This window comes from Diospyros lotus, chromosome 8, assembly GCF_014633365.1.
Source record: "Diospyros lotus cultivar Yz01 chromosome 8, ASM1463336v1, whole genome shotgun sequence".
Taxonomy (NCBI): domain Eukaryota; kingdom Viridiplantae; phylum Streptophyta; class Magnoliopsida; order Ericales; family Ebenaceae; genus Diospyros; species Diospyros lotus.
The window spans coordinates 40,432,338-40,457,401 of record NC_068345.1 but is presented as its reverse complement, the minus strand read 5'-3'; the positions used below and the strand labels follow the sequence as shown (position 1 = coordinate 40,457,401).

The following is a 25,064-nucleotide window of genomic DNA, read 5'->3' as shown; positions in this document are numbered from 1 at the left end:
CAAAAGAATATTCTCTATCGTGTGTGAAGTTTTTCCATTTTCCTAGTTCTTGTCTACTGGAATCGAGTTGTGCATCCTTTATTAAGTTGGAATTAAATCTTAAGCATTCACTGATTCTAGGGGAGATTATAAAATGGAATTTTAAGTCTCTTGTTTGTTCTTCAGTTTTAAAGAAGTTTTCTATATTAAAATCTCATGGTTGTTCTTTTTCTCTTCAATTATTAGGGGGGGAACTTCAAGTGCGAGTTGAATAGTTCTTACTATGTTCCAACGACTCTTTTTGTATTTGCTTCAGTCTGATCATTACCAAAAATCCTTGCCATGCCAAAATCTGATATTTTTGGATTCATATCTTTGTCAAGCAAAATGTTACTTGTTTTGAGGTCTCTGTGAATGATTCTAAATCTCGAATCTTGATGAAGATAGAGAAGCCCTCGAGCAATCCCACTGATGATGTTAAAGCGCCTTTGCCAATCTAGCAATGAGCATTTCTCTTCATCTGCAAGATTTTCACTTCCCAATTCATAAACACATGCACATAAATTCCACTATTTTTGGTTCTATGAGTATATTGAAAGGCAACCAGGTACTCACTGAATAAAATAAAATCCAGGCTTTTATTTTCCATGTATTCATATATCAACATCTTCTCTTCCATGTCTATGTAGCAACCGAGCAGGCGCACAAGGTTCCTATGCTGCAACCTTGCAATCAATCGAACCTCGTTCTTGAACTCCTTTGTCCCTTGCCCAGAATTCTTTGATAGTCTCTTCACCGCTATTCTCTGCCCATCCGATAACATACCCTAGTATTTTCATTCAAAGCATTGTCATAAGTTAGATGTGATCTAAGTTAGTCTTACCAAAGATAAAGATCATATATAAAAATGACTATAGAAAGTTATAATTTATATAGTCAATCCCTACGTAGTATTACAAAGATTTATATGTTGTTTTTATTTACCATGTTGGCAGTGAACTTACCTTGTAAACAATGCCGAAACCACCTTCTCCGAGCTGATTTTCGTCGCTAAAATTGTTTGTCGCCATTGCTATGATGTCCAAATCGTACAATGGTAGCTCTAGTTCATCTGATGCGCTCTCATTGGAATACTCTTCCTTCCTTGCTATGACCCCTTCACTCATTAACATATCTTGATTTCTTTTACGTAAACCTAAATTTGATAATGAGAGTCAGAAAGCTAGATATTGTTGCAAATCCATGCTCGTGTAAATAAGAGATGTATACTATTGAGTTCATTGGTACCTCTACGTTGAATCTTTTCTCTCAATGTCCTTTTCATTCGCTTTCTTTGTCGTACAAAACATATGCTTGATACTAATAGCAAAACACCAGCACCAACCGCAATGCCGACGATCATAACAATTTGTCCAGTTTTACTAGTATTATTATTGTTTCCGATGCTTCCACCTGTTTCTAAAATGAACAAAGAAATATATAGTTAATTTACTTAACAATGGTCCAGAGACCCAAATTCTACTCAAAAAACAATTTTTTTTTTCCAAATTCTACTCAAAACAAAAAAAAAAAAATTTATCTCCCAACTTAATGAAACATTAAAGCAAAGAAGTTAAGGGATTCTACTTACCTAAATCAGCGGCAGAAACTCTCACATATAGATCTTGGCCGCCTTCTCCGCCGGCGTACTGCCTCATATCAAGAAGATCACCGCTCCACATCACACACCCAGAGCCACCTTGCCTAATGTCCAAATTGGCATAGGCAGTGCAGTAGCAATCTCTGATGCAAGCCTGCTTGCACTCCAACAAACTCATGCTTTTGTTAGAGAACACCGTTGAAGTCTGCGGCACCTTCATGTTCTTCAACGGCCAAAACCCATCTCCATGACAGCTCAACTTCGAAGTCCTTACGCAGCCACCAGACCCATTTCTCATCTTCCAAGCCCGTGGATCCTTGGGCTCGAACCCTTGGATGCATTTACAGACCGGTGAAGCATTAATGTCACAAACACCATAAACGCCGCATTCCATGTAGTTGTCGCATTGGTCTTTCGGCGAGTACCAGAAGAGGGTCGGATTCCGGCTTGTACCTATTATCCAAGCGAAGCGTTGCACAACGCCGATGGGGTTCAAAGTCAACCTAGAATTCAGGGACTTGTCTTCCAGCTGAAATGAATATGAAATCTCGTCTTTCTCCGATACAAATGTGAAACTGATGTTGTAGGTGGGACCCATCTCTGGAACGCCGCTAAATCCCAATCCGTTCCACGGCCCTGTTCTATACACTCTTGCTTTTTTGGCCCACAAGTATAGCTCTGGCAATCCATGAACGTCTAGCTTGGAAGAATAGTCACCAGTTGATGGATCGTCATTTCTCTTCCACGAAGTTAGGTACCTGTTGCGAAGAGTTGTGAGCGCTAAATTAAGGTTCTCGCTCTCCACGCTTGAGGAAAACAATCTTAATTGAAGCAATGATTTATTCATAATTTACTTCTTAAAAATTAAGTTAGGTACCTGTTAAGCCCAGTTTTTGCATCCCAACCCATCTTCATCCCCGGCAAGAAAGTGTCCGTCGGATAGTCAAAGCTTTGCCACAGATAATTCTCCGGATCGACGTCGTTTTCTCTCCGAACAACTAAGTTGCCCGAATCCAGAAGCTGCGCCACGGTGTTCGCCGAGCTCGTCCGGTTCGACGTCGATGACCACACCACTGAATTTGCAGCTTCGTCAACCAGCAAGAGGTTTCCATCGTTGCCGATTTTCAACGACCCGGACGAGCTGTTTGTCAGTGGGTTGTCTCTGTTAGCAACCCAGACGACGGTTCTGCTTGGATCACTGTCCTTATACCAAACCCCGACGTACCATTTGTTTGAATTTCCCCGGGAGAAGAAGCCCAGTTCCACAACTTCCCCGGCAGAGACTATGGTTTTGTTGGGGAAGAGAGGCTGCGCCGCCGTGATGGTTTCGGTGGCCGCGGCTGCGATTGGGAAGAGAGTGATCAGAACGGTGGAGATCCACAAAGAACATTGTAGATTTCTCATTCTGAGCTTCTATCTCCCTCTCGCTCTCTCCCTCTTTCCCAATCGGAAGAGACTTCCATTTAATACTTTTTAGGAACTTTGAGACTTAATTGCTGGCCGAGGAGAGTTATTTTTAACAAGTAAATAAATAATTAATCATAATAGGTACCCAAATCATAATGAATCCTCACAAAATTTACCCAAATCTCTTTCTTCCAAACAAGTAAATAAATAAATTATTTAAATAATGTGGTTTTTTATTAATTTCATTATTTCTTAATATGAAAATTAAATTTGAATTATTCTAAATTGTTTGGGCCTTGGACCTGAGCCCGGCCTTGATAATGAAAGTCAAGAGTCTTCCTTGGTGTTCGTCTTGATTTCAATTTTTTCATCATGTGTCATAGTTTTCGTTCTTCCCCGGTGAAAAACGAAACAAAGAAATTGACTTTTGAGTCACTAATTGTAAAATAAATCATTCACATTTATGTATTACCATAAAATATAGTGGTTTGTTAACAAGGGATTTGAAAAATAGAGACCCCCCCGTGTTACACTGGTTTTTAAATTCTGTACCTTGGGGTGAAGAAAACCTAAGATATTTGATTATTTTATTCAGATTTGACCTTGTATTATTATCTAAGTCTTTTTTTTTCAAAGAAACGTAGTCTTTAATCTACTTAAAATTGTCAAATTAAATGATGAATTGACGTATTCTATTTTCTTTCATTTATATTTATTTATTGAATGAATTTAATTAATATTTTAAACCAATTTATGTTTATAAATAACGTCATTTAAATTTAAATTTTTATATATATACTCATTTATTATTCATTTAACACACATACTCAGATAGTACGTTTTAGAATTTTATCATTTTGTTGTGTTTTAAGAAAGTAGACCTAAATTTAAGAGGAGAAAGTTTAAAGAAGCATGCCTTGAAGACTTTCCTAGTGTTGGGTGTGCAAATTGAAGTCTCATATCGGCTAAACATGTGGACGATCATGGACATATAAGTGTGGACAATATTTATATTAGTACGAGGTTTTCTGGATAAAATTCAAAAACAAATCTATTGGAACTTAGGCTCAAAGTGGACAATATCATACCAATATAAAATATTTGAGAAGTTTATAGTCATGACAATGGTATGAGAGCCCGGGCTTCAGACTTAGGTAAGAGAATCTATGGAGGATATTCTTAAAATGCCAAACAAATGCGATAGGTCCCAATTAAGCTTACGATTGGATATGTGATTGGGTTCTATTTGGAGTGCATTCTTTAGGTAGGGGGTACTCTAGAACTTCACGAACGTGTTACTAGCCCACGACAAAGATGAGTAATTGATCTTGATGGAGCAAATGAATGGAGAATTGTAGGTCTAAAAAAATACCACGATGATGTGGTCCTTTGTTTGAGGGAATGATTGTTAGGTGTGCAAAACATAGGAAGGATCACGAGGATATAAGTGTGAACAATATCTTGATTGGTTTGAAGCCTTTTGGATAAAATGTAAAAGCAAATCCACAAGAGTTTAGGCTCAAAGTGAACAATATCATAATAATTTAAAATTTTGGAAGGTCGATAGTCATAACAACTAGTTCTCGGGTAACCTTCTTAGGGCCTTTCTTGGGTACCCTTGAGAGAAGCTCTTTGGTTCCAAAAATACAATCTATGAGAAACCCTCCAAATTATAGTCCATCATGAATGCGTTAATTCACCTTCGAGATATTTTTCTAGAAATCAAAAACAAATAACTCTCAAAGATGTACATACTCCTTCATTTATCAGTCTTAACCATTATATATAGAGTCATCTCTCTTATCGAGGTACGCCAGAATTTTTATACAATTTATTTAAATATTTAAAAACTCGTATAGGAGACACCCTATGTCTCTTATCATCTTTTATTTTATAGATCTCTTAAAAATTAAAATATCAAAATGAATACTCTTTATAATTATAAATTTATTATTGTATCTCGACAATAACATATATACAAAACATATATAATATTTTTAAAATTTTATCATTTTATATATAATAACTTTTATTTTAATTTATGTTTCACTAAATTTCGAGGGTGATATAATCTTATTTACTAACAAAAGGTAAAAAAAAAAAAAAAAATCTTTTACTCTTCCCTCTCCTAAATGCAAGTAGTAGCACTAACTACAAATAAATCAAACGCATCTTCATTTTCTATATAATAAGTAATGCATCTTCATTGTTTTTATGAGCTTAGATGAAATTCATGATTATATTTTTTGGTTTCCAAAACACCTGCATGAACACTTATATTTTCATCCTGTCAATATCTGTTAAGGTGTGTTTGATAGTATTTAATTAAAAGAAAAAGTATTTTTTAATTTGTATAGAAAATAAAAATTATTTCCCCTAGATTGAATTTTTTATGGAAAAAAGATAGAAATGTGTTTTAATGGTTGTACCATGAAATTGAATTCAGTAAAAAAATGCAATATATCAAACACCAAAGATGAAATTTAATTCCTTAGATGTAATATTTTTCATATATTTTTTATTCTATTAAACACACTTTTAATAAATTATTAACGGGACAAGTGAACCCTAAAAAAGGATGATGAAAAATAGTTAAATATGATATTAATATTAAAAAATTTAAATAAGTTCATATATATTTTGATTACTACAATATATAATTAATATATTTTGATAAAAAATATAAAATATTATATTAAAGAATGATGCAATAAATTTAAACATGTTATAGATATATAATTATCATACAATTATATAAAATTATATATATTAATCATATATATATTCTTTTCTCATTTTCCATTAAAGGATACGGATGGAATTAAAATGTAGGGAAATAATGAGGATGCATTCAAGATAAAGGAATGCGATCACGAATTTTAAGTAACCTCAAGGAAAATTTGTAATTTATCTTATATGTTTTATAAAATATAATTTTGTAATTATAATCTTCTTTTAAATTTTATAAAACAGATATTAACAAAATTAAAATATAAAAAATAATAAAAATATATCCAAACTACAAAAATGCGATAATAAATTCATCCAACGGAGCAAATAGTAATTTAGCCAAACAAATATGAGATTGAATGGGAAGCTCTTGAATCCGACAGGAAAGAAATCGAACTTGGATCAAATTTAATAAAAAATAAAATTATCCTTAAGGGTATTATCTAAAAGAACGTCTGAAATTAAGAGTAAATATTTAGTCAATTTAACTATTAAATTGATTTAATTATTTAAATTAAATAGATTAAAGTTATATAAAAAATTGAACTGATCAAATAAATACTCAAATTAAATAAATTTATGAAAAATTGAATTAATTAAAAAAAAACAGAAATAACAAAATGTAAAAATGACTCTCTCTTTGAAACCCTAATTTCTTCAACTCTCCGTACCGTCAATTCGTCATCGCCTTCAGTGACCCCCTTTCCTCGGGTCGACCAGGAGACTCCTCAAGTCATTGGCAAAATGCCTCTCCGTTTTAACTCTCAATTTCCTGATTCAAACTCTGGCCTCATTCCGCTCAGATTCGTTGGATAAGAGGCGGAAATGAGGAATGGGAAGAGGGAGAGCTGGTGGGGTTGGGTTTGACAAGGCGCAGCGGTGCCTGGAACCTCCTCGGCGGGGGAGCAGTGGCTCGGCCTGGAACCTGGCGTTGCGTGGTTAAGAGGATAGCAATGCGGTTTCTATATTTTCAGCTTTGCAGGCTTCTTGCACGACGTCTGCGGTTGTGAAGATTTGAAACCGCGAATGGAGGTTTACTTGAGCTTGGCACGTTGCAGCGAAATTTCCAATGTGATGAATCAATTGAAAAAGGTATGTTTCGGATTAGAAGTTGCAAATTCTTGTTCTCATTAACATGTTTGTTTATTTTCTTCAGTTGTACTTGTGTGGTTTCGAAATCCTTTTACTTGTGTCAGAGTTTTGTCTCCATGCTGTGTGAGATTAGATATTGATAGACACGATAGAGCTTGAACTCATGTAACTCTTGTGATGATGATGATGATGATGAATTCGTGCTATTAGATATTCAGTATGGATAAATTGATTTTGTCCAACTTACAATGCCTTTCTTATTCTTGGAGTTGCTGTGGAGTCTATTACTAGAGAGACCTGGGCCACTTGTCAAGTTGTCAAACTGGGAAGATCAGCCTTGGAAGCATTAGCATGAAAGTGACAATATTCTTCCCTGTTTTGTTTGGTAAACTAAATGCCTATCCGAAAGAAATTGATTCACTAAGTGTGGTTAAATCATTTTGAATTTGGTGTAATAAAGCAAAGTTTCAAAGAAGTGCGAGCAGCTTTATAGCTGGTTGCATAAACGGAGGATCTTATCTTTGACCCTTGTCGTGTCTCAACTGTTTAAAAAAAAAAAAAAAGGGAAAAAGAGGAGCAATGGAAGTGTATGCATATCCAGAAAATCTCAATCCTTACATAGCCTGGAGGAGTCTTAAGCAATGTTATTAAAGCCCCAAGACATACTAAGACGCAAAAGGGTGTTGGAACCTAAGGCGCAAGGCGAGGTGCTTACTTGATGGAACTAGGCGCATGTTAACTAAAAAAAAAAAAAGAAAAGCATATAACCTAGTTGAAGAATAAGGTATAAAATAGGTTCTAACTCCTAATAGCATATTCACAGGCATGTTATCAAAGAAATTAAAAATTTCAACATATACTAATGAAAAGAACAATAAAAAATGCTAAAAGATGCAATCTAAAAGTCTTTCAGTCAACTTAAATTAAATTTTAAACAATTTATAGATCTTAAATCTTAATCACTATTAACTAATTATGCATTTTAAATAACTTAAAACTCATCCTCATCATCAAGATCAAACATTTTCATATTTTCATCATTAGAAGCATCGTCTCTAATATCTTCATCTACATCATCTCCCTTTCCATCTTCATCTAGTTTAAATTCAATTGGAGCATTTGAAGTAGTAGCCCTTTTACTCATTGTCAAATTTGTAGTTAAACTAATAAATTTAAACCCTAAACAGTAAAAAATTAAATAAAGTAATAAACAATAAAATAAAAATCCTAAAAAACAGTTAAAAAAGCCTAGGTGCACCTAAGACCAAGATGCCTTGGGCCTAGGTGCACCTGGGCGCACCTTGATGGTTTACGCCCGCCTGGAAGCATTCCAGGTGCCCAAGGTGTGCCTTGCACCTAGGCGCGCCTTTAATAACACTGGTCTTTAAGTCTGCTGGCCAGCCGTTATCGGCCTTCACTTATCGTAACTGTGACTTGGTTCACACTGCCCGACTTGTCTTGCTTGTTGGACAACGAGTCATTTTCCAAAATGTTCCTTCCCAAGCAAAAGCCAGGGTGTTTTGGCTGAGCCAATGAAGCATTTTCACTGCTCAGCATCAACACCACAGTTGACATGGATGGCCTGTCTTCTGCTCGCTCCTGCACACACAATAGTCCCACTTGTATGGTTCGAGCCACCTCGTATGGCAAATACAAATCCCTCACTGCAGGATCAATAAGTTCCAGCCCTTTACCTTCTCTCCACAGCCTCCATGCCTGCACAAGCATCATTTCAGTGCATTTTTATCACAAAATGAAGAAATGAAGGTTCCGATACTTACATATCCGAGAAGATTAAGATCACAGTCGGCATTATAGAATCCTCTGTTCTTCTTGCCAGTTACTATCTCCAAAACCAGTACACCGAAGCTAAAAACATCGGATTTCACTGAGAAAATCCCATCCATTGCATATTCTGGAGACATGTATCCACTACATATTCACGCATAGCGAGATCTTAGTATTTTCTACAAGTAGTTTTGGTGGTTTCTGGGTTCCCTTCCTATATGAAGAAAATTGAAAACTTTTTATTATGTTATGAGTCCATTTTAACTTTTAAGGGTTTATGGGTTATTTTGTTTGACAAAATTATGAAGTCCGTTATCCCTTTAATTGTAGGGATCAGGGTTTCTATGCTTAGCTGTATTCAACAAAAGCGTGGCTGAAATTTGATATAGAAAAATTAAGGCAAGTTCGTTGCAGTCGTTTTGTTCAAGCCAACTTGCAAGGTCATTTGTGGTCAAATTTGGCTGAGTTTTGGCCACAAGGTAGCTAACATATAGTATTCCAATTTTTTTAGTGGATTTAATCATCAAAGCTCTCTAAACTTAAAGTTTGGTGTCAGAATGGCATCCTCTGTTTTGGTTGAAGTTTGCCAATTTTTGTAGTTGTTTTACTTTGTTTCTTGGAATCAGGTTGTGTACCCGTTATTGAGTTGGGAGTAGGTTCTGCACCTTCATTGATCATAGTGAAGGTTATAAAGTGGAATTTCAGGTCCTGTGGTTTTTCTTAGTCAGTTTTCAAAGAGGTTTTCTCCATTGATTTTTGCGTGTAAGTGTCTGATTGTGCTTGCTTTTATATATTACTGTTGTTCTTTTTCTCTTTTCCCATCAATTGGAAGACACCCGAGAGCAAGTGGGATTGTACTTACTATGTTCCTACAACTCTTCTTGTATTTGCTTCTGTCTGATCACTTCCAAAAATTCTTGCCATGCCAAAATCTGATATTTTTGGGTTCATTTCTCTGTCAAGTAATATGTTACTTGCTTTGAGGTCTCTGTGAATGATCCTAAATCTCGAGTCTTGGTGAAGATAGAGAAGCCCTCGAGCAATCCCACAGATGATGCTAAAGCGCCTTTGCCAATCCAGCAATGGACATTTCTCTTTGTCTGCAAGATTTTCACTTCCCAACTCTTAAAACATGCACAGTAAATCTGTCATTTCTGGTTCTAAAGGTATAAAGAGAGTGAGTCAGGGACTCACCGAATAAAATGAAGTCTAGGCTTTTGTTTTCCATGTATTCATATATCAATATCTTTTCTTCCATCTCTACGCAGCAACCGAGCAGGCGTACAAGGTTTCTATGCTGCAGCCTTGCAATCAATTGGACCTCGTTCTTGAATTCGTTTGTCCCTTGACCAGAATTATTTGACAGTCTCTTCACTGCAATTTTCTGGCCTTCTGGTAACATACCCTGGTATTCCAACGAAAGCATTTTTGTCAGTTAGACATGAATAAGTTATAAGAATCTTATAGAAGATAAGATCATAAATAGAAATAACTAAAGAGTCAGAATTCATATTGCCAATCTTAGGTAATGAAATAAAGACTTATATGCTGCTGTTATTTACTGTGTTGGCAATTTAACTTACTCTGTAAACAATGCCGAAACCACCTTGCCCTAGCACATTTTCATTGCAGAAATTGTCTGTTGCCATTGCTATGGTAGGGAAGTCAATCAATGGTAGCTCGAGTTCATCTGATGCGCTCTTATCACAGCATACTCTTCTGTTCACTATGATATGTTGACTTCTTCTATGTCTACCTAAATTTTGATAGTGAGGGAGAGAAAATTTGAATGCCGCAAATTTTGCTTAGTTAAGTATGAGATATATAGTATTGAGTTCATCGGTACCTCTGTGTTGAATCTTTTCTCTCAGTGTCTTTTGTATTGTCTTTCTCTGCCGTACAGAACATATGCCTAATGCTAGTATGAAAACACCAGCACCAACTGCAATGCCGACAATCTTAACGGGTTGTCCAGTTTTACCTCCTACTGAAACGAATAAGAAGATAATTATTGTTAATTCTGTGGCATGGTGTTCTCAGAAAAGGGGAACCCAAATGACACTTCTTCCTTAACCTAATTACTATATAGTGTGGTATCCAACAAACATAAAAAATTTGTACCGCAAAACTCAATGAAATGTGGAAGTGAAGAAATTAAGGAAACCAATTCAACGTACCTAAATCAGGGGCAAAAACTCTGACATATAGATCTTGGCCGCCTTCCCCGACGGCGAACTGCCGCATATCAAGAAGATCACCGCTCCACATCACACACCCGGAGCCACCTTCCCTAATGTCCAAATTGGCATAGGCAGTGCACGAACAATTTCTCAGGCAAGCTTGCCGGCACTCTGACAGACTCATGCTCCTGTTAAAAACCGCTGTCGAAGTCTCCGGCAGCTTCACGTTCTTCAACTGCCAAAACCCATCTCCATGGCAGGTTAGCTCCGATGTCCTAACGCACCCACTAGACCCATTTCTCATTTTCCAAGCCTGCAGATCCTTGGGCTCGAACCCTTGGATGCATTTACAGACCGGCGAAGCATTAATGTCACAAATACCATAAACGCCGCATTCCATGTAGTTGTCGCATTGGTCTTTTGGTGAGTACCAGAAGAGGTTCGAATTCTGGCTACTTCCAATCCAAGCGTAGCGCTGTAAAACACCGAGTGAACTCATAGTCACCCTGGAATTCAGGGACTTATCTTTTAGCCCAAAAGAATATGAAACCTCGTCTTTCTCTAACACAAATGTGAAAGTGATGTTGTAAGTGGCATTCATCTCTGGAACGCCGCTAAACCTTAATCCGTTCCATGGCCCGTTTCTGTAATTTATTGCTTGTTTATCCCACAAGAAAAACTCCGGCAGTCCATCAACGTCCATCTTGAAATGATAGTCGCCGGTGGATGGATCGTCAATTCTCTTCCACGAAGTTAAGTACCTGGTATGCAGAATTGTCATCTTTATAGAATCTTGCTCTCAGCTCTCACTTCCAAAACCTAAATAGCTATTTAGATGCAAAAAATAGCTCTATGCATGCACGGGCACAAATTATCAGCTCATATATACAAAATCAGCGCGTATGTTTGTGGAAGAGAAATCAAAGATGCAGAATCATTGGATTTTTCATGGATTGTTCATTAAACATGTGAATTTAAGGCTTTTATATATATATATATATACACATACATATAGAACGCGTATATACGTATTCATATACATAAACTAACACTAGTTGGTTTTAAGTCCCTTCTCTTTTTTATCATAAATAAAAGCTAGGTACCTGTTAAGCCCACTTTTGGCATCCCAACCGAGCTTCATCCCGGGCAAAAAAGTGTCTGTCGGATAGTCAAAGCTTTGCCACAGATAATTCTCCGGATCGACGTCGTTTTCTCTCCGAACAACTAAGTTGCCCGAATCCAGAAGCTGCGCCACGGTGTTCGCCGAGCTCGTCTGGTTCGACGTCGATGACCACACTACTATATTTGCAGCTTCGTCAACCAGCAAAAGGTTTCCATCGTCGCCGATTTTCAACGACCCGGACGAGCTGTTTGTCAATGGGTTGTCTCTGTTAGCAACCCAGACGACGACGGTTCTGTCTGGATCACTGTCCTTATACCAAACCCCGACGTACCATTTGTTTGAATTTCCCGGGGAGAAGAAGCCCAGTTCCACAACTCCCCCGGCAGAGACCATGGTTTGGTTGGGGAAGAGAGGCTGCGTTGCGGTGATGGTTTCAATGGCCCCGGCGGCGATTGGGAAGAGAGCGATCAGAGCGGTGGAGAGCCACAAAGAGCATTGGGTATTTCTCATTCTCTCTCTCTTTCTCTCTGGCCAATCTGATATTTCAAGGATGGACTCTAATTCGATACTCTTCTAGACGTTTAAGAAAGACTACTCAGTTCTGTGGTTACGACTAGGATGTAATATTGATCACCCCTCACTTGTGATGGTTCTCTTCTTCTTTTCAGCATGCATTGCATGTCATGTTAGAAACAACAAATTATAGACTGACTTAAACGTTCTAATATTCCCATTGTTTGAGGTTTACATGGTCAACCTCGCATGGTGTTTCTTAACTTTGTTTTCAGAAACCAAGTTGCAATTTAATATATGTTCAATTTGTCTTTCTCAGGGCCGGCCCAAGGTCCAGTGGGGCCCTAGTGATAATAAATGTTTTTGGGGGAGGGTGGGGTGTTGTATTTTTTGGAGGTCCCCAATTTTTATTTTTTTTTGGAAGGGAGGGGGGGGCAATTTTTTTTTGGGGGTGGGGAGGGATGCTTTGTTCTCTCAAGTGACTACTGTATTTCTGTGTGTGTGTGTGTGTGTGTGTGTGTGTGTGTGTGTGGGGTCGCCCAGTCATGGGGGGGGGGGGGGGGGGGGTCGCCCAGTCATAGGCCTAAGGCCTATGCCTTGGGCCCGCCCTCTTTCTGATAAAACGAGGACGTTCTATCAGAATTTTATCTCATAAAAACCAAAACTTCCATTCAAACTAAGCTGGCGGAACCTTCTTCAACGCACAAGAAATCTTCCTCTCACCAACTGATTAAGGGGTTGTTGAAGAGTCTATGACTTACCGGAGAGAGTGGTGCCCACTTGTAAGCATGAGCATGAAAGTCCATAGTCTTCCCTGGTTTTTAATTTTGATTTCAAATTTCTCGATCATATTCTTAAGGTAATCCCTGTCAGCAAAGGGAGTTGACTCAGTCGCTGAGTGTGACTAAACCATTTTCAGTTCTCTGGATTGCAAAATTCAGCCCCTAATGAGCGTATTCTGGACATGAGGCCGGCCCAAGGCATAGTTGGGCCCCCCAAAAAATACAGCCCCCCCCCCCCCCAAAACACACACACAAACAAAGAAAGATGCAGCAGCCACTTGAGAGAACAAAGCATCCCCCGTCTCACCAAAAAAAAAAAATTGGCCCCATCCCCCCCCCCCCTTATCCAAAAAAAAATAAAAAATTGGGAGCCTCCAAAAAATACAACACCCACCCTTCTCCAAAAAAATTTATTATTGCCTAGGGCCCCACTGGGCCTTGGGCTGGCCCTGTGAACATCTTAGGCTAATAAACGTTCTTGCTGGTTTTTATTAGTTAAAGATCTATATATCCTATTGAGCAATCATTCCCATGTTGGAACAACATATCAACTTGACCATTATGTTCACATGGTCGGCTTTATGTGGTCTTTCTCAATTTATTTCTTTTAAATTAAGCTTGCAAGTTAAAAGTAATGATGTTACGAGAAGGCCAGCCGAATGTAATAAATTCTGAGTATCTTCTTGTTTATTACGTCATTATAGGTTAGATTTTTAAAAAAAAAATATTGTTGTACTACTAGAATATTTCTGATGGGTTTAAAATGAAGAAAAAGAAGAATAAGTCGATGGTTTGCAGAGTTACACATTAGAGAGTTGTTTTTCTTGAATTTTTAGGCTGATATTTCATTAATTAATATTGAACCAAATGTATTTCTTTTATACTTGATGTTAGAAAATTCTAGAAAGACATTTAAGCTTCCTTATACAGAATCAAAGAGTTATTCTTATTTATCTACGTCTTTAATGCTTCTAAAAAATTGCAAATTACATTTCCATCAATCGCTCTTAATTTGTAATTTTCAGTTGCTCCTTGAACCATTCAAGTTTTTCCTTTTTTACGGCTTAGGTGAATACATTTGCAGTTTGCTCATTTGTCTTGATAAACTCCAATCAAATTTCTCCTTTGTTAACTAAATCACGAATAAAATGATTCTTGAGTTTAATAAATCTCCCATTTTGAGTGCTTGACAGAAATATCTTTTGAGGTATGATATTCTGGGATAAACATGCCATCCCCCTTGAGAGCTTGCACAGTCTCCTCATGCTGCCTTCGAAGAGCTTTGTAGTTGGCGAGAGGTACAGTGGGGGGAGAGGACCTGAAAGTCCCAAACAAAATAAAAAAAACTTGATTGCTCTCCTATTTCAAAGGAATGTTCCAAAACAATATTGGGAAAGCCATCTTAATTGCTACTCATCTTATAAACCGATCTAAATTCTCAAAGTCCTCTCCAATTGTTGTCTCAATTCTTTCCACAAGTTTTAATATCTAATGGTCTTATACCTAGAATATTTGGGTGTGTAGCATTTGTTCATTTACACTCTCAACAAAGGATAAAACTTGATCATAGAGCTCTTAGATGTATTTTTGTGGGATATTCACCTACTCAAAAGGGGTATAAATGTTTTCATCCACCAACTCAAAAATTCTTTGTATCAATGGATGTTGCATTTGCTTAACAAAATCAATATTTTGTTCAGAATTCACTTTAAGGGGAAACCTCAATAATTGAGGAAAAGAATAGAGATCTATTTCTTCTTGAGTTTCTGTCTCCATTACCTTCCCGTGTTCAACACATACAACCTACTGTTGCATCTTACAACTTGCATCCAAGACTCAAGAACAGATACAAGAAGTTTCAGTTCAGGAGTCTAAACACCATCCATTTCAGGTATACTCAAGAAGAAAGAGACCAACTTCTCATTTAGCACATGTTCAAGCATCTAAATCAACACCTGGTTTTGACGTTGAGCATAATGACGTAATCACTTCTACTTCCATCTCTCCTAATGGAATTGAACCTATTGCTGATATATCTAACTCAAGTGATAGTGACCTACCTATTGCTAGTTGCAAAGGAATTAGAACGTGCACAAAACACCCCATGCACCTATTCATGTCCTATAAAAATTGTCTCCTAGTCATAAAATCTTTCTCACCAATATTAGCTCAATTCCCATACCAAAAATAGTATTTGGGGCTTTAAGCAATAAGAATTGGAGGGATGCTATGAGGGTAGAGATGCAGGCGCTTGAAAAGAATAGGACATGAGATCTAGTAAGGCTATCCAAAGGGAAGAAGCCAGTGGGGTGGATGTCAAGCCGTCAAATTAGGGCTTGAACAACTAAAGGAATTCAAATTGAATTCTGAGAAGGAATTGAATGTTGGAAGAACAGATAGAATAAGGAAGGGAGAACGAGAGAGAATGGGAAAGAGAGAAAAAGATAGACGAGAGACAAGAGATAGCTTTTGTTATTCCATAAGATGTCCAACCCATTCGATAATAGCCTTATTTAAAGGCAATTGCTTCCCGCTAGGTGTTTAATTGCCAGCTTAAGTAGTTTATGAATCAGTTTGCTTAGAGTTAAGTCTTATATCCAAGTGGAAGCAGTCAAGTGTCTCAGGTGACTAATTAGATAGGCGGTGGCTCAATTGTAATTAATTTAAGTTGGGGGGGTTTAAACCAGAATTATCTAAATCTGATTAGTTGTATTGGGGTGTCTGCCTTCTATTATAAATAGAAGGCAAAAGGAGTCATTTGAAGTATGAAATTTTGTCGAGTGCATATGTATTCTTTGAGAGGAAAGGCTAGATAATCGATAGCGCTTTGTAATCTTAGGAGAGAATAGAGTGTGTACTTAGTTAAGGAGGGACTATTGTATTGATCGATTTCTAAATAAATCAAGACTACTCTCGGGTGTTTGAAGGTTAGATGTAGGGTTATCCATATTGGATAATTCAAACTAAGATAAAGATCTATCTCTATTGTGTGGTTTGCGTTTCTTTCATTGTTTTGTTCATTTGTTTCTGTTGATTGCATTAATTTTGTTCTTAAGTTTAAATCCGTGAGTGAGTAAGTGGGTGAAAGGCTTAATTTCCTTCAAAGAAATCTAAACCAGTGAAGCCTAGTAATAACATAGTTGTATTATTATAACTACTTAACCACTAGTTAGTTACAATAGTTTCCCAATGACTAATCTACCATTGGGTTGTAACAATTCCTCCCTCTTTCAGAAAATTCTTGTCCCCAAGAATTTAGAACTGTTGTGCCTTCATCGTTACCCAATTCCTATGGGTTCTTCTTCTTCGTTTTTGTCTTCTTTTCCATCCATGCTGAGGAACTATTTTTGGCATCGATGGCAGGAACTGAATTTATCGCCACATTTATAACATAATCCCAACTTCCGTCTCTACTCTATAGTAATTGATTTAGCTGCATCCGAGTTGGGATAAACTTTAGAATTAACATGCACTTGATTTCCTTCCAATGGTTGATAAAGCAAAGGTTGAATGTCCGTTTCCATTGTGTACTAGTTGCAAATCGCTTCTAATGTAAGCTCTTGGAGCTTTGCCTTCTCGGCCGTCTGTTTTAATGTTGTAGGCCCCATCATCTTAACCATAGAACATAATTCATCCTTCAATCCACTAATAAAACTTGACATAAAATAGGGTTCGGTCAAGCTTGGTTGTGCCACCCATAGTAATGCCCCACAACTCTTCAAACTTCTCTTGGTAGTCCTCAACCGACCCCTCTTGCCTCAATTTGGTAAATTCTTCAACCACGTCCGCCATACTTTTCTCACCAAACCGACCCACAATTCTTCCAAAAAATTCAGGCCAAGTTACTAATCCACCCTCAGCTTGCTACCAACCTTGATACCATGCGTATCATTTAGATACGCGGCCGCAAATGATACCTTCTTCTCCTCACTGATTTGATAAAATTCAAAAAAATCTCTCATAATGGCGGATCCACCACCTTGGTTTAACCCCCTCAAATATTGGAATTTCCAATCGAGGCATGGCTGTACGGTTAACAACTGAAGTAGCACCCCTCACCTGGTTTTCCCGCTCCCACGCAAGCCTATCTTCAGCTTCCCACCTTCCATCCGACCTAGGCAAAATGCCATCCTGGTCCAAGATCGGTTCAGGACCCGTTCTTAGAGGGAAATCCGCTGGTAGACGAGACTGTGGCAGGGCGGACAACATGTTAAACATGCTAACGATCTTTTGCCAATAATGATCTGCCCTTTCTTGGCCCTTCTCCAACTCGCGTATGCTGTCCTTAATGGCTGCCATATCTTCCTTGCTCTGAATCTTCATGGCTGCCTCGTCCTCCTGCATGTGCGACATGTCAACTTCCAAAGCCTCCATGCGATTCTCGAGTTGCTTCAGTCGGGTGCCTTCTGCCATGGTATTAGGTCGTTCTTCCTCGCCTTGGACCGTTGCTTGAACGTTACTGTCTTCTTAGCCAATTCCGCTCTTAAACTCCCCTTTGATCGCTTGTGATACCACGTCGCCCACGCCAGCGCCTTCTTCTAATCCACTCACCGACCAATGGTCGGAATTCACAATCTTGATTTTTTTTTTCTTGATTAATTCTTGATTGCGTAGCATCGCCTACGCCTAATCGCACCGGAATAGCTTCCGCCCGCCACTTTCGATCGTCACTGTCTGCGGAAATCCTCCGTCGTCCATCGCGGTCTCCTACTGCCTTAGAATCGAACCCCCAAATTGAACCCCCCCCCCCCCCCCCCCCCCCCCACCCAAGTTGGTCGTCCACCCCGTACGACCCGAATCGGTCCTAGGTCACTCTCGATTAGCAAGAATGGATCACTAGAACAATTGAAGGAATTCACCTTGTCTGCTTCGCCTTTCAAGCAACAAACCAGTATTGCCGAACTTCCAATTTTCGCACCGATCACAATTTCCACTTCACACCTGTTTCTTCTAACCTGCGTCGTCTTCAATTTTCGACCCAAGATCGCTGGAATTCAATTCCCTGCACTGCTTTGCCTTCAAGATTCGAACCCAATTCCAGCGTTGTGAACCCCACTTTAGTTACGTCCGCCCTGGGTTTGTCGCACTGCCTTGGCTTGAGTTCCGTTCCAATCGCGATCGCCTGGGTCTGCCGCACCACTTCGAAATGGATCCCCTCTACGCCGACTGCCAAGATCGCTAGTGTTGATACCACTTGTCAAGCCCTCAGATTGGGGCTTGAACAATTGAAGGTATTCGAATTGAATTTCGAGAAGGAATTAAATGTAGGAAAAACAGATAGAATAAGGGAGGGAGAAAGAGAGAACGAGAGATAATGAGAGAGAGAGAGAGAGAAAAAGATAGACCAGAGAGAAGAGACAGCTTCTGTTATCCTATAAGATGTCTAACCCATTCTACAACAGCCTTATTTAAAGGCAATTGCTTCCCACTAGGTGTTTAACTGCCAGCTAAAATAGTTGTATTATTTTAACTACTTAACCACTAGTTAGTTACAATAGTTTTCTAATGACTAATCTACCCCTGGATCGTAATAGTGGATATTCACAATTAAATACAACTCAGATGGGTCATTAGAAATATATAAAGCAAGATTGGTTGCTAAGGGCTATAGGCAAATTTATGGTGTGAATTATCTAGAAACATTTGCTTTATTTGCAAAAATGAATACCACAAGGATATTTTTGCCCCTAGCAACTAACTTTAGCTGGAAATTACAACAATTTGATGTGAAAAATACCTTTCTACATGGAGATCTAGAGGAAGAAATCTATATGGAAGTACCATCGAGATTGAATTCAACAAAAGAAAAAGATATGATATGCAGGTTAAACAAAGTTCTATATGGGTTGAAGCAATCACCAAGAGTTTTTTAATTGGCTTCTTGATAGATTCACACAGATGATATCAATTGTTATTACTTAGATACAACAATACATTTAGATATTAAAGAAATCAGCTCCAAGTTGTCAAGATTTTGCGAAAAAAGAATGCAGTCAAAGAGTGTAGGACATTCTCTACGCAAATGCTTTAATGCTTAAGTTAGATTTTCATATTCAAAAGAGTTAGGAGAGTTTTTTCTTTTGGGTAGTAGTGACTTACCTTTAAAGAATGAAGATTGTCTTATTTATAGAGGAAGTTAGGAGTTTGTGATAAGCATACCTGGTATTTCGATATTGACAAGGATTTGGACTCTTATGGATAAGCCTTATCCTTTGTGAGATTATTAGAAAGATTTTCGTTATCTATTTGCACTTCTTCATTGGGAAAACCCCACGGAAGAGTATCTGGGAAACCTCCAGGTCTCTCGGGACTTCTTTCCTCCCTTTGCGGGATTGCTTTACGGGAGAGTCTTCAGGAGACCTAATCTCCAGGGCTGTCGGGCAACAGCCTTCTTTGGCATTTTGAGTCTTTTCTTTTGTTACCTGTACTGTATCCCAAAAGCATTGAATTGTTATTTACTGAACTAATCTTACTTGAATCAATAGCCTATATTTGTAAATCTTCACAAAAAAAAAAAAGGAAGTAGGGAAAATATATAAATATTTACTCAGAAAATTCCAACTCTTTCGAGGAGTCTTAAGTTCACCAGTCGGCTGCTATCTGCCGTCGATCATCGTAACTGTGACTTGGTTCACAGTGCATGACTCGTCTTGCTTGCTGGACAGTGAATTTCTTTCCAAAGGGTTCCTTCCCAGGCAAAAAGCAGGCTGTTTTGGCTGAGCCAACGGAGCATTTTCACTGCTCAGCATCAGCACCACAGCTGACATAGATGGTCTGTCTTCTGCTCGCTCCTGCACGCACAAGAGCCCCACTTGTAGGCACCGAGCCGCCTCGTATGGCGAATACGAATCCCTCGTTGCAGGATCGACTAGTTCTATTACTTCTCCTTCTCTCCATCGCCTCCATGCCTGCACCAACACCCATTCAATGCATTTTTATCACAAAGTGATGAAATGCGAAGGCTCCACACTTACATGTCCAAGAAGATTAAGCTCATCCTCAGTATTGTAAAATCCTCTATTCTTCTTGCCAGTTATTATCTCGAGTACCAGTACACCGAAGCTAAAAACATCTGATTTTATCGAAAAAAGTCCGTCCATTGCATATTCTGGAGACATGTATCCACTGCACATTCACATATAGGCAAAACTCAGTATTTGCTTCAAGCATTGCTGGGTTTTTTGGGTTTCCTTCCTATAGCTTTGAACAGACTGTCGAAGAATTCTAGGTCAAATTTGGCTGATTTTTGGTGAGAACGTAGCTAGCACATGGTTTTTCAATTTCTATAGTGAATTGATCATCAAAGTTCTCTAATCCAGATTTCAGTGTCAAAACAGTATTCTCTATCGTGGGTAAAGTTTTCCCATTTTCCAATTTCTTATCTACTGGAATCGAGTTGGGCATCCATTATTAAGTTGAAATTAGATCTTGAGCCTTCGTTGATTCTAGTGGAGATTATAAAGTGGAATTTTAAGTCTCTTGGCTGTTGTTCAATTTTAAAGAAGTTTTCTATATTAAATATTTTAAGTCTCCTGGTTGTTCTTTTTCTCTTCAATTATTAAGGGGAAAAAAAAAAACCTCGAGTGCAAGTTGAATTGTTCTTACTATGTTCCAACGACTCTTTTTGTATTTGCTTCAGTCTGGTCATTACCAAAAATCCTTGCCAGGCCAAAATCTGATATTTTTGGATTCATTTCTTTATCAAGCAAAATGTTGCTTGCTTTAAGGTCTCTGTGAATGATCCTAAATCTCGAATCCTGATGAAGATAGAGAAGCCCTCGAGCAATCCCATTGATGATGTTAAAGCGCCTTTGCCAATCTAGCAACGAGCATTTCTCTTCATCTGCAAGATTTTCACTTCCCAATTCATGAACATGTGTACATAAATTCCACTATTTCTGGTTCTATGAGTATATTGAAAGGCTACCAGGGACTCACTGAATAAAATGAAATCCAGGCTTTTGTTTTCCATGTATTCATATATCAACATCTTCTCTTCCGTGTCTATGCAGCAACCGAGCAGGCGCACAAGGTTCCTATGCTGCAACCTTGCAATCAATCGAACCTCGTTCTTGAACTCCTTTGTCCCTTGCCCAGAATTCTTTGAGAGTCTCTTCACCGCTATTCTCTGCCCATCCGGTAACATACCCTAGTATTTTCATTCAAAGCATTGTCGTAAGTTAGATGTGATCTAAGTTAGTCTTACAAAAGATAAGATCATATATACAAATGACTATAGAAAGTTATAATTTATATAGTGATCCCCACGTAGTATTACAAAGATATATATGTTGTTTTTATTTACCATGCTGGCAATGAACTTACCTTGTAAACAATGCCGAAACCACCTTCTCCAAGCTGACTTTCATCGCTAAAATTGTTTGTTGCCATTGCTATGATGTCCAAATCGAACAATGGTAGCTCTAGTTCATCTGATGCGCTCTCATTGGAATACTCTCCTTTGCTTGCTATGACCCCTTCACTCATTAACATATCTTGATTTCTTCTACGTAAACCTAAAGTTGATAATGAGAGTGAGAAAGCTAGATTGTTGCAAATCCATGCTCATGTAAATATGAGATATATAGTATTGAGCTCATTGGTACCTCTACGTTGAATCTTTTCTCTCAATGCTCTTTGCATTCGCTTTCTTTGTCGTACAAAACATATGCCTGATACTAATAGCAAAACACCAGCACCAACCGCAATGCCGACGATCATAACAATTTGTCCAGTTTTACTAGTATTATTATTGTTTCCGATGCTTCCACCTGTTTCTAAAATGAACAAAGAAATATATAGTTAATTTACTTAACAATGGTCCAGAGACCCAAATTCTACTCAAAACAAAAAAAAAAATTCATCTCTGGGCTCAATGAAACATTAAAACAAAGAAGTTAAGGGATTCTACGTACCTAAATCAGCGGCAGAAACTCTCACATATAGATCTTGGCCGCCTTCTCCGCCGGCGTACTGCCTCATATCAAGAAGATCACCGCTCCACATCACACACCCAGAGCCACCTTGCCTAATGTCCAAATTGGCATACGCAGTGCACGAGCAATCTCTGATGCAAGCCTGCTTGCACTCCAACAAACTCATGCTTTTGTTAGAGAACACCGTTGAAGTCTGCGGCACCTTCATGTTCTTCAACGGCCAAAACCCATCTCCATGACAGCTCAACTTCGAAGTCCTTACGCAGCCACCAGACCCATTTCTCATCTTCCAAGACCGTGGATCCTTGGGCTCGAACCCTTGGATGCATTTACAGACCGGTGAAGCATTAATGTCACAAACACCATAAACGCCGCATTCCATGTAGTTGTCGCATTGGTCTTTCGGCGAGTACCAGAAGAGGGTCGGATTCCGGCTTGTACCTATTATCCAAGCGAAGCGTTGCACAACGCCGATGGTGTTCAAAGTCAACCTAGAATTCAGGGACTTGTCTTCCAGCTGAAATGAATATGAAATCTCGTCTTTCTCCGTTACAAATATGAAACTGATGTTGTAGGTGGGACCCATCTCTGGAACGCCGCTAAATCCTAATCCGTTCCACGGCCCTGTTCTATACACTCTTGCTTTTTTGGCCCACAAGTATAGCTCTGGCAATCCATGAACGTCTATCTTGAAAGAATAGTCACCAGTTGGTGGATCGTCATTTCTCTTCCACGAAGTTAGGTACCTGTTGCGAAGAGTTGTGAGCGCTATGGGTTCTCGCTCTCCACGCTTGAGGAAAACAATCTTAATTGAAGCAATGATTTATTCATAATTTACTTTTTAAAAATTAAAGTTAGTTACCTGTTAAGACCAGTTTTTGCATCCCAACCCAGCTTCATCCCCGGCAAGAAAGTGTCCGTCGGATGGTCAAAGCTTTGCCACAGATAATTCTCCGGATCGACGTCGTTTTCTCTCCGAACAACTAAGTTGCCCGAATCCAGAAGCTGCGCCACGGTGCTCGCCCGAGCTCGTCTGGTTCGACCTCGATGACCACACTATTATATTTGCAGCTTCGTCAACCAGCAAAAGGTTTCCATCGTCGCCGATTTTCAACGAACCAGACGAGCTGTTTGTCAATGGGTTGTCTCTGTTAGCAACCCAGACGACGGTTCTGCTTGGATCACTGTCCTTATACCAAACCCCGACGTACCATTTGTTTGAATTTCCCCGGGAGAAGAAGCCCAGTTCCACAACTTCCCCGGCAGAGACTATGGTTTGGTTGGGGAAGAGAGGCTGCGCCGCCGTGATGGTTTCCGTGGCCGCGTCTGCGATTGGGAAGAAAGTGATCAGAACGGTGAAGATCCACAAAGAACATTGGGGATTTCTCATTCTTTGCTCAGAAGCTTCTACCACCTACCTCTCCCTACCTCTCTCTCTCTCTCTCTCTCTCAATCGGATGCTTTTTAAGTTTTAAGGAGAGACTCTCATTTAAGAACTCTCAGACTTAATTGCTGGCCAAGGAGAGTTATTGTTAACAGGTAAATAAATAATTAATCATAATAGGCACCCAAATCATAATGAATCCTCATAAAATTTAATATGAAATTAAATTGGAATTATTCTAAATTCCGTGGGCTCGGGCCTGATAATGAAAGTCAAAAAGACTTCCCTGTTGTAAGTCTTGATCTCAATTTTCTCATCTTGTGGCATAGTTTTCGTTCTTCCCACGTAGAAAACGACAAAAAGAAGTTGACTTTCGGATCTCTAACTCTGACTAAATCTTTCACATTCTACGTATTACCGTAAAATAAAGTGGTTTATTACGTCGGTTTTAAAATTTTGTACCTTGGGGTCACTTGCAAGCTTGAAGAAAACCTAAGATATTTGATTATTTTATACAAATTTGACCTTATACTATTATATAAGTCTTTTTTAGAAGAAACCTAGTCTTTAAGCAACTTAAAATTGTCATTAATTGCTATCTTGATTTGATAAGCAAACACCACATGACATAGACGAATTGATCATTCCACCTACATATAGGTAGTTAAATGATAAATTGACGTATTCTGTTTTCTTTCATTTTTATTTATTTAATGAATGAATTTAAATAATATTTTAAATCCATTTATGTTATTTAAATAAAGTCATTTAAATTTAAATTTTTACATATATACTCATTGATTGTTCATTTAACAGACACACACACACATAATTCATTTGAGTTTTATCATTTTGTATTTTTGTGTTTTAAGAAAGTGAGTCCAAATCTAATAAGAAGAAGCTTAAAGAGGAAGGCCTTGGAAACTTTCCTAACTTATTAATTCTCAGGAGACCCTCTTAGGGCCTTTATTGGGTACCCTTGAGAGATGCTCTCGAGTTCCAAAAGATACAGTTTCTGAGAGTCCTTTAAATTAAGACCTATTATGAATAAGTCAATTTATCAGTCTTGAATGACGTATATATTCTTTCACTTGTCAGTCTTAATTTCTATACATAGAAAGTCATTTTTTTTTATCAAAGTATGTCAAAATTTTTACATAATTTATTTAAATATTTCTTTATTTTTTTTATTAAAATTAACTTAAATATATAAAAGCTCACATAAGAGACACCTCACACCCCTAATCATTTTCTATTTTATAAATCTCATGAAGATTAGAATTTATGAACACTCTTCATAATTATAAATTTATTGTTATATCTCGACAATATATATATACAACACACATAATAATTTTAGGATTTTATCATTTTTTATATAATAACTTTTATTTTAATTGTTGTTCCCCTAAATTTCAAGTGTGATATAATCTTATTTACTAACCAAAAAGTAGAAAAACATTCTTTTACTCTTCTCTCTCCCAAAAAGAAGCAATAGCACAAATCACAAA

General features: G+C 38.1%; 2 protein-coding genes and 1 long non-coding RNA gene across 13 annotated transcripts in view; 1 reads left to right on the top strand and 2 right to left on the bottom strand.

Annotated features, from left to right (window-relative positions):
* The window catches only part of LOC127807354 (receptor-like serine/threonine-protein kinase SD1-8), an 87,210-nt gene extending 74,454 nt beyond the window's left edge, over positions 1-12,756 (bottom strand). For 2 of the 10 annotated variants that reach the window (XR_008024648.1, XM_052345106.1), the window contains exons 1-5: positions 12,146-12,731; positions 2,496-2,722; positions 1,610-2,376; positions 1,267-1,437; positions 984-1,174 (exon numbers count right to left, since the gene is read on the bottom strand). Coding sequence is in view for 9 of the 10 variants with exons in the window: in XM_052345106.1 (XP_052201066.1) it covers positions 984-1,174; positions 1,267-1,437; positions 1,610-2,376; positions 2,496-2,722; positions 12,146-12,448 (1,659 nt within the window). In the remaining variant the exon portion in view is untranslated. Of the gene's footprint in view, positions 1-261; positions 500-594; positions 806-983; positions 1,175-1,266; positions 1,438-1,609; positions 2,377-2,495; positions 3,100-7,854; positions 8,564-8,628; positions 8,780-9,497; positions 9,736-9,829; positions 10,041-10,218; positions 10,392-10,481; positions 10,623-10,812; positions 11,577-11,918 lie in introns of those variants that run through there. The other 8 variants (XM_052345112.1, XM_052345114.1, XM_052345105.1 and 5 more) reach the window with 8 other exon arrangements.
* On the top strand, positions 6,426-12,591 carry LOC127807373 (uncharacterized). 2 transcript variants are annotated; one of them, XR_008024663.1, is made up of 2 exons: positions 6,426-6,847; positions 11,915-12,591. It is a non-coding gene; the product is annotated as an uncharacterized LOC127807373 (long non-coding RNA). The 2 variants fall into 2 exon arrangements; XR_008024664.1 differs by having other exon boundaries at positions 11,911-12,591.
* Positions 12,757-13,614: 858 nt separating the features above from the next.
* Positions 13,615-23,631, bottom strand: LOC127807355 (receptor-like serine/threonine-protein kinase SD1-8). Its single transcript, XM_052345116.1, is given in 11 exon segments — positions 13,615-14,551; positions 19,393-19,660; positions 19,781-20,141; positions 20,208-20,358; positions 20,839-21,076; positions 21,172-21,382; positions 21,559-21,749; positions 21,840-22,010; positions 22,149-22,915; positions 23,032-23,192; positions 23,194-23,631. Coding segments are annotated over 9 exon segments (2,568 nt in total). The 5' UTR covers positions 23,560-23,631; the 3' UTR covers positions 13,615-14,551; positions 19,393-19,660; positions 19,781-19,829.
* Positions 23,632-25,064: the final 1,433 nt, after the last annotated feature.